Source organism: Prunus mume, linkage group LG4 (assembly GCF_029339155.1).
Source record: "Prunus mume cultivar Tortuosa linkage group LG4, ASM2933915v1, whole genome shotgun sequence".
Lineage (NCBI taxonomy): Eukaryota > Viridiplantae > Streptophyta > Magnoliopsida > Rosales > Rosaceae > Prunus > Prunus mume.
Genome location: NC_142701.1, coordinates 25,974,050 through 25,983,262, shown reverse-complemented (window position 1 = coordinate 25,983,262; position 9,213 = coordinate 25,974,050). Strand labels below are relative to the sequence as shown.

General features: G+C 38.6%; 2 protein-coding genes and 1 pseudogene across 4 annotated transcripts; 1 reads left to right on the top strand and 2 right to left on the bottom strand.

Annotated features, from left to right (window-relative positions):
• Positions 1–603: 603 nt before the first annotated feature.
• On the top strand, positions 604–2,037 carry LOC103328807 (UDP-glycosyltransferase 90A1-like; annotated as a pseudogene).
• Positions 2,038–2,052: 15 nt separating this feature from the next.
• On the bottom strand, positions 2,053–5,422 carry LOC103328727 (P-loop containing nucleoside triphosphate hydrolases superfamily protein). Of its 3 annotated transcripts, none has more exons than XM_008231136.2 (10): positions 5,290–5,422; positions 5,001–5,147; positions 4,266–4,374; positions 4,098–4,179; positions 3,789–3,874; positions 3,217–3,320; positions 2,977–3,107; positions 2,780–2,873; positions 2,550–2,605; positions 2,053–2,349 (listed from the first exon to the last, which is right to left on the bottom strand). In XM_008231136.2, exons 2-10 carry the CDS (start codon positions 5,043–5,045, stop codon positions 2,253–2,255), a joined length of 804 nt encoding a protein of 267 aa, XP_008229358.1. In that variant the 5' UTR covers positions 5,046–5,147; positions 5,290–5,422; the 3' UTR covers positions 2,053–2,252. The 3 variants fall into 3 exon arrangements, with proteins under 3 accessions (XP_008229358.1, XP_008229357.1, XP_008229359.1); XM_008231135.2 differs by having other exon boundaries at positions 5,001–5,203; positions 5,290–5,405; XM_008231137.3 differs by having other exon boundaries at positions 5,263–5,361.
• Positions 5,423–5,796: 374 nt separating this feature from the next.
• On the bottom strand, positions 5,797–9,204 carry PGR7 (proton gradient regulation 7). Its single transcript, XM_008231139.2, has 5 exons — positions 8,644–9,204; positions 8,434–8,514; positions 7,129–7,233; positions 6,800–6,949; positions 5,797–6,239 (listed from the first exon to the last, which is right to left on the bottom strand). Exons 1-5 carry the CDS (start codon positions 9,025–9,027, stop codon positions 6,000–6,002), a joined length of 960 nt encoding a protein of 319 aa, XP_008229361.2. The 5' UTR covers positions 9,028–9,204; the 3' UTR covers positions 5,797–5,999.
• Between the last annotated feature and the right edge of the window lie 9 nt (positions 9,205–9,213).

The following is a 9,213-nucleotide window of genomic DNA, read 5'->3' as shown; positions in this document are numbered from 1 at the left end:
GTGATAAAGTGTTAGGGTGTACTAAGAGTAATTTTGGTAGTTAAATATGGTGTACTTAGGTAATTTTACATTATAATTTAAATATTAGGATATACTTATATCATAGGGTGTATCAATTAATATCAGAGTTCGTTTAGCAGCACTCTATCTTAATTTTAATTATTAGGACAATGTTGCTAGTACAAAGGAAAATATAAATTTAAGTATATGTTTACACTCTTGTTAAAGTTCGTTTTATCTTCGAAACAACTAGTCTATTAATATAGCGATATTTCTCTTCACTTGATCATACGACGTCTCAATTTTAAATCTATGAAAAAAAAAACCATTAATTATTCTTTGTTGTAATTAATCACATTTGCAAAGAAAATCTACTCACTCATCAAAATGGTGGCAAAGTGCAGAGAATTAAACATTGAATGAAGGCATAGGTAATTAGATTAATTGCACTTTGAAATTGAAAATGCGGAGCCTCACACGTTTAGGAAAGCCATTAAACTCTATAAGATTCTATGAACAATACGTAGATTTAAAATTCTAATTCAATAATCAAACTCTATAAATAAAACCCAACTCATTCGAATTTTGTTATTTCCAGTGACCATGGCTACTTCCTCTCCACCACCACCACCACCCCATGCAGTAATTTTCCCTTTCATGGCTCAAGGCCACACCATTCCATTGCTAGACATATCCAAGGCCTTGTCAAGCCGTGGCCTGAAAGTCACCGTCGTCACCACCCTGCAAAACGCACCGTTTATAAGCTCCAAAGTTTCAGACTGCTCGTCAATCTCCATCTCCGTCGTGCCATTTCCAAGCGTCCCTGACCTCCCTCGAGGCTGCGAGAACACCGCCAGCCTTCCTTCCATGGAGCTCCTCGTTCCTTTCATCGCATCCACCAAAACAATGAAACAGCCATTCGAAGCTCTTCTGAAGGAGATGGTGGAAAATGGTTCCCGCCCAATTTGCGTAATCTCTGACTTCTTTCTCAGTTGGACGCTCGACACGTGTCGCTCTTTCGACATTCCACGTGTTGTGTCGCATGGGATGGGGGTGCTGCCCATGGTCGTTCTTAAAACCGTTTCTTCTATGGATGTCCAACGTGAAACGACGTCGGTTTCGGGTTCTGTAGTAGAGTTGCCCGATTTGAGTCTTCCGTTCACATTGGATAGATCCGACTTACAGCCCCGGAGCAATGACCCGGAGGATGACCCGTTTTCACGTATGATATGGGAGGTTGAAGAGGCCGATAGGAATAGCTGGGGTGTGATTGTGAATAGCTTTCAGGAGCTTGAATGCGAGTACGTGGCTGCATTGGAAGCTTTGCACAAGCAGGCCAAGGCATGGTGTGGGGCCCGTTCTGCTCTATGATTATATTCCACGAGGGACTCGTGGGTCCCACGATAAGAGTGAATCATGTCCCTACATCGAGTGGCTGGATGAGCAAGACGGATCCAGTGCGGTGATCTACGTGTCCTTCGGTACACAAGCACGGTTGTCGGGGGATAGATGGACGAGATCGCTTATGGGCTGGAGATGGCAGGATGTCGGTTCATTTGGGCCATCCGATCGGGGACCTGGGCTTCGGATGAAGGATGGGAGAGAAGGGTGGAAGGGATGGGGTTGGTTGTATGTGATTGGGTGGACCAGCGGAGTATCCTAGCACACCCAAAGGTGGCAGGGTTTTTGAGCCATTGTGGGTGGAACTCGGTGCTGGAGAGCTTGTCAATGGGGGTCCCTCTATTGGCCTGGCCAATGGGAGCAGAGCAACCACTGAATGCCAAGTATGTTGCAATGGGATTGAAAGCAGGGTTAATGGTTTCACAAGGGCAGACCACTGCCCTTGACCGATATGCGATTTGTGATGGAATAGAGGAGTTGATAGGAGGTGAGAAGGGGAGGAGGGCTAGGGAGAGGGCAGGACTATTTGGGACCATGGCAAGGCATGCCGTGGAGAAAGGCGGATCGTCGGATAAGAAATTGGATGAATTGATCAAATGCCTTATTGCCAACAAAAAGAAATAAAACATGTAAAAGTTTATTTAGCCTTGATACTGTAATAGAAGTTAAATAAATCAGAAATGTACTTCATATAGTTCTACTCTTTCACATATAATTCTCATATTTCAAACAAGAGTTAATAATTTGGTCTTGCATATTCACAATGCTACCCCCATCTTTTAGATCATTTAAAGAACAAGAGTTAAAAGTTTAATAAGGTAGCTCAGCCATCTTCTAGATCATCAAGTTCCTTAATCTTCGTCTTCTGGATCAAAATCCTTAATCTTCACGTCAGCATCTTCTCCATACTGAATGCAGGTATCGATCTGAGCCAGGACATAGCTTATGCTGCCAAAAAAGAGAAGGAAAACAGAAGAAACATTACTCTAAGATTACTTACCCGTTAATAAAAGAGTTAATGTAAAGAAAATGAAAACACAAAAACAATTTAAAGTAATCTATAGATTCAACACATCTTAGACGTGCAAAAGAGTGATCACAAGATAAGACTAAAGACATCCAGGCAAACATGCATAAAAATAGAGTACCTTGTCGCTTTTCTCAAGTTTAGAGGCACAAAACTCACCATGCCATAATTATCAACCTAACAAACCAAACAGTTGAAGATGGTCACTATTTGCAGTAATGCAATTTTTGTGTATTTTTATGTGTAGACCAATATAGATATTGTGCATCGTGACCAAAATCTTGAGAACTCCTGCAACAAATCTCAAAGTTCAAAAAAGTATTCTTGGGTTTTCAGTGGCTTCTCACTTACCAGTTCAACCAAAGATTTGTTTAGCTTTGCAAACTGAGGAGCCATGCGTTGATTCAACTCTGATAACAAAACTTGAGGCTCCGGATTCAAGAAACTGAAACATTAAAAATGCAGAACAGATTGAGCAATTAAAAGAAGCTAAACAGATTGAAAAAACATGCAAGGTGATAGCAGTAGGAGAGAATAGAGTATCCCACTCTTCAAGATCCTTTTTTTTTGCCACAAGGTCCATTTTGGAGAGGATATTGACATGTGGTACTTCAAGTTGAACCATTGCAGAAAGGGATGACATGCACCCACTAATAAACTTTGTCACATCCGTCATGAACTGTTTCAATAGAAATTGGAACGATTCATTTGGGGAGAAACAGAATAACAAGTAATGCCAAGGCAGGAAGAGAAAAGGCTACAGAGTAGAACATAAAAGTTATACAGACCTGTGAATCAAGCAAATATACGGCGCAGATGCTGAAATTTTTACGCTTCAAATGGTCCACAAAGTTCTTTAGCACAGGAACATGCGAAAAAAGTTCTATCTGGCCTATAACAAAAGCAGAAGTCTCAAATTATTTTGTGTCACACAATTCCTTTAAAACACACACACACACACAGGACTAGGAGCCCTGACATAATTCTATTTTACTAGTATGAAAAACCATGCAGTACCAATTTTTAATCCTATTTCTCGAAAGTTAAATCACTGATAGCATCGTGTGGTAACAAGTGACCAGGGAAAATATATCTATATGAATGCCTTCTAGATAAACGGCCCCTCTTTTTGATAAACAGATAAACGAGCTGTAGTTCTTTTTTTTTTTGTTTATTTACATAGTATTCTTTCCCTAACCCTATAAAAAAAAACTCCACCATTTCAGTTTTTCCCTTTTAATGTAATTACTTTCATAAAAGACCTTAACCTCATTGTAGTCAGCTTTTCATCAATAGATCTCAACCACTAGTGCATGATAATAAATACAGACAACAAAGCATGCAGTGTTAGTATGGATACCTGGGCAGTCAAAAACTAAGTAGTCATCATCCAAGTAATTGTCCAATTCCTCTGTGAGCCAATCATCCAGATTGTCTTCAAGGTGTCTAGGAATCAAGATTAAGGCCATTCACCAAAGAATTAAAGTTTTTATAGAGAGGGATCACACCCGGAAGTGGAATAAATGATTCACTGTTTTTTCCGCACGTGAACATTCCATGTCTGTTAGCCCTTTAAAAAATTGCAATTCTCACAGGTGAAAAATAAACAAGAAGAAACAAAACCATAAGAAATGCAAAGAACAATTTGAGGGGAAAAAATAAAGGATACTCCATGCAGTACAAAAGTCCACCATTGGGACCCAATCCAAGTTCCTCCATAACATCATCCAAGGAAACAAGCTCCCTAATATCTGCAAGAGGGAAAAGAGAAGAAGAGAACACAAGTTGAGTGCAGTGAATGAAAACAAGTGACCAAATAAATGAATTGACTACTTACCCATGGCCACAGGGTAGTCAAAATTTTCTGCAGCAGGATCCAAGTTAATAATATGAATATTCCTCCCAACAGTTGTACAGTGTTCGTGCAATTTAGAGCAATAAGTCGACTGGTTGCAAGAAGCAAACAAATTCATCAAAAATAATAATGGGTAAAAATATTAATCACGGTGATCTCCCATGTGATTATGATGTATCCCACATTCAAACAGTGTTGGTGCAAATTAGAGATATTAGTCAGCTGGTTGCAAACGAACTCATCAAAGTGAGTACATAAAAAATGCAAACATATTAATCAATACTCATTGCCCATGTGATTATTATGATGCATCCCACACTCACATTCAAACAGTGTTAGTGTAAATTACAGCGGAAAATCGACTGGTTCCAAGAAGAGAACTCAACAAAACTAGTAATGGGTACATAAAAACATGCAAACATATTAATCGATACTCATTGCTCATGTGATTACGATGCATCCCACATTCACATTCAAACAGTGTTGGTGCAAATTAGAGCAGAAAATCGACTGATTCCAAGAAGCAAACATACTTATCAAAACAAGAAATGGGTACATAAAAACATCAAAACAATATATAATCATAGTGATTGCCTATGTGATTATGATGTATCCCACATTCAAACAGTTGGTGCAAATTAGAGCAAGAAATCGACTGATTCAAGTATTGGGTACATAAAAAAAAATAAAAAAATGTCAATCATGGTGTGAAATTACCTTGCCGCTGCCAGCAGGGCCAATAACCAGTTGTGCATAACCCATTTTAGATATCTGGGTTTTCTTCCGAAGCTGCTAATTCAGATAAGAAGACGGAGAAAGTTGAAGATTGGGGAAGACGAGAAGATTGCAACTGCGAGATATGCACTGCACCAAACGCCAATTGCCAACAACCAACCGAGGGTATTAGAGAGTCCCATTACCTACTTAAATATAATACAAGAATACATTGTTAATGGATTCTGATTAATTAAATACGGACCCTCTCAAAACCCAGAGAGAGCTTTACCTGCTCTGCTTCACTCTGATAGAAAAGGGTCTAGGGTTTTGACATTTTTATGATGAGTGTCTTTATATTTTTCCTTCGTTTTTTCTCTGTCTTTTGCCGCTATTTTTTCTTTCTTTTTATTTTCTTCTTTTTCAGAATGGTCCACGTCATCATGCTGATTGTGGATTTTTTCTTTTTTTCCTTTTTCTTTCTAGGACTGGAATATGTTGCATTTTTTTGGGGGTGTATTTATAGAAGTATGAAAATAGATTTGTTATGAAAGGATGAAAAGAGTTGCATTCAGCCAGCCTGACCACATTACAGCAAACAAATTCCGAAAGGAAACAATTCCTCAGAGAACTTGATAACATTGTGAACCTTTACATCAATTTTCAAGACATTAGAGCATAATGGCATTTTTGTTGTTGCCAAAGTTAAGAAAGGGGAGAGAGGTTTTCTCGCACACACAGGTCTCCAAGTCAAGATTCTTTTTCACTAGGCTAGACCCCGTTAGCTATTATAATGAGATTATATTTGCCATAAAAAGGATTAAAATTTATTTCTCAAATTATATGGAACTCAAATACAATCTCAAAATTGTGACATCTCTGAAAGTTAGTAATAAGGGCATATTAAAAGCCTTGTACAAAGTAACAAGCTCAACCAAGTTGCCTCTTTTGCAGCTAAAGTAAGCATATCAATACATTTTATAAACACAGCATGCACAAAGTTTACTCTCCCTTGTATGCTATCTGCTTAACTTGTTTCACTCTTTCAAAATCTGGGGCATAGAAATTCTTTTCCACCTCCCAAGCTAATTGAGACATACAATTAAATGTTGATTTTGCACCCTTCTCGTCGGTCACATCCCTGGGAAAGGGAATGCGAACCTCGAATATACCTTCCTGAGGAGACCAAAGACGCAGGTCAAAGCCTAACCGATCAATCCAAATCAATTTTGCTTCAGAAACCTGCAAAGCAAAACAGTGTACCATGACCACATTGCAAGAGAAAATACAACTAAACGCAGATTCACTGAAAGTGATGTATAAACCAGTCCTCAAGGAATGTTAATAAACACTTTTACTAAACAGTTAATGCTCTCAAGCTTCTTGAGGAAAAATGGGAAATCCTGTAATAGAAATGGAAGGTTTTTCTGACACCTCAATATTGTTGAACAGGCAATGATACAAATTATGGGTTGGATGACTGAAAAATGACACATTGGAGTTAACTTGGGATTGTCAATTAGTCCATCTTTTAGGCAAGAGTTGAAACACTCCAATTAAATCTGCTAGGATGATTTATTGCATCAAATTGCATGAACCCCTCAAGTGAAAGCTCACTCATTGGTTGCTTTCTTTTCAAGGTTAAAAAACACATTAGTTTTGACCCAAACCTTGCAACTAGTCTTGGCATTGTCTAGTTTAAGTTAACAAATCTTGAATGTAATTGAGTGTTTCTGGTAGTGAGGAATCAATATGCAACTGAAGACATAACCAACGATCACAAAAAGTTGGTTGGCACAAACCTGGAAGTTCAAATCAGCATAGATGTTGCAGAAACGGTTAATATCTTCAATGTTGTTGGTGTTTATCTCATTCACTAGGTTTTCCGCAAAGTCCCGAAGAGGATCAGGTTGTGCATTTTTATAATCTGAAGATGTAACCCATACACCACCCTGTGAAGTATCATCAAAGTTAGAAAACAGACAAGCCTTTGAATAAGTCCTCTGTCTAAATACATACCAATTTAAGAGCTACAGGCAAAACTTTATAGGATTAGGCCATACCAGTATCGTAAATAACTATTGCTTATAATTACTAGTCCAGCACAGGAGCAAATAAAACACCAAAATACCTCTTTAAAGTCCTCCAACTGAAGTACCCGTTCCACAGAAACAACATATATAAGATCTTCGTCGACTTCTTCTCCAAACCTCTTTGTCCATACTGAATGAAGGTACTGACAGTAATGGCATTGAACATCCAAATGAAAGATCAGATTATAACAATATAACACCTCACACATATATACTAGCAAAAAAACAGATCACACATGAATGCTTTTTATTAGCTTTAAATGGATCAATAGGGCTCTTTTAGTTGAAAATAATAGATTAATAAGGTATCAAGAAGCCACTACACATAATACCTACATGGGACTGTCTATGCTTCTGTTGGAGGACTGAGTCCAGCACATAAATCCAACCACACAATGCTGGAGTTTAGGTCTGTACAAATTTGGAAGACCAACTAAGTCAGGAAGGTTCATTGCCAAGCCAATATACTAAAGTGGTGTAAAGTCTAGACACAGCCTGGTCCAGAAAGCCCAGAGCATGACCACAGAAATATTTTGCCTCAGGTTGCAGTGATTCTGGGTATCTGGAAACTGATTTTCTATAAGATTTCCTTTTTTGGGTTTAATTTAATTGTGTTGCTTATTATTAAGAAATCTTTTCCTTTTTATATCAGATTGCCTCTCTATAAGCAAGGCTTTGTAAGAGATACACAAACTGAAATTTTCAGCAAGGTCACTTTATTTTAATGTTGAGATTCCAATAAACTTCTCCCATGTGAGATTCCTGGAAGCCCTTGCAACATATCTTATCCTCTAATTTTCTGCCCTTATATTCAACTTCCAATTACACCCAAACAATAATCCAACCCAATCCTAGAGTCAAAACTGCACATAACACACAAAACAATAACCTGCACCTCAGAACCATAATACGGTACATGTTGGTCAATCATAAATCATACTGTTTAAAGGTTATGCAAGCCGGGAGCAGATGAGAGATAGCTCTAGTAATTACTTGAAAAAAGCCATGGCAGTCTGCCATAAACATCCTAATATTCTATCCTAATGCAAATAATGCAATCATAATTTGAAACGGACTAGTTGCAGTTGGTGGAAGACTACGGAAGTTCGACCAAAAACCAAGCATCGTAAATATGTTTACTTTCAAGTTATGCATCCTTCACAGTGAATTCCATCTTTAGTCCCCCCAAAGATCAGCAACAATTATGCTTTTAACATGCTTCCTTTAAACAACTTAAGCAGCACACTAACAACGAGCTAATTACATTCTAACATAAATGATAAATTGATAAATAACAGAGCACTTCCAAGTAAACCTATTCGACCTAAGCAAACATAATTTACCTTCAACATCTTCCTGTCTTCTGGTTTGTCAATGCTACCTAATATCGTGCATTGAGGCGTCCGCAGCCCACATTGCTCTAACTGTGCAACAAAGAAAATAACAACGCCGCCTTACATTGAGCTTCATAATCAACCATATACCTTAGAAAATTAGAGCCCTTTAAGGCTGTGAACAAAATGCAAACACATAGTGTTCGATGAGAAAAGCACCTGGACATGGAAGCTAGACCTCCTGTCAATGGAGAACTGCCGATTAGAGGCATTCAAGCACAAGACTGGAGTGCCTTCTGGGTCAACAGCGAAGCGAACGCCAATACCCAAAGGCCAACCTTCTTGGGTCAAAGTAGAAAGCGTGCCCACAGACACCAACTCCATAATAGTCCTTGAAACCTCAGCCGGAAACGGCTTATGGGTCTTCTTCTCCAAGTGGGTCGGCTCTGAAACAGTCGAAAGCGAGCATTTTAGTGTTCTCCACTGAGTTTTGAGAAACGGATTTCGCTTTGAAGGAGTGAAGAATTGGGTTTTGGGAATTGGTTTTAAAGGAGTGAATGGAAGAGCCACATGGGTTGTGAGAGATTGAGTTTGGAGAAGCATTTGATGGAAAGCTCGTGTAAGATTGTTAATTCAATTGGGTTGATTTCTGAGAAGTAGAGACAAATATTGTGAGAAATTTTTTGGTGGTCAATGAGATTGAGAGGGCTGCAGACTTTAAAAAAAAAGTGACAGTTTGGACAACAGTTGAGAATGGAGGAGGTGGTGGTGATGATGATTATGATGATA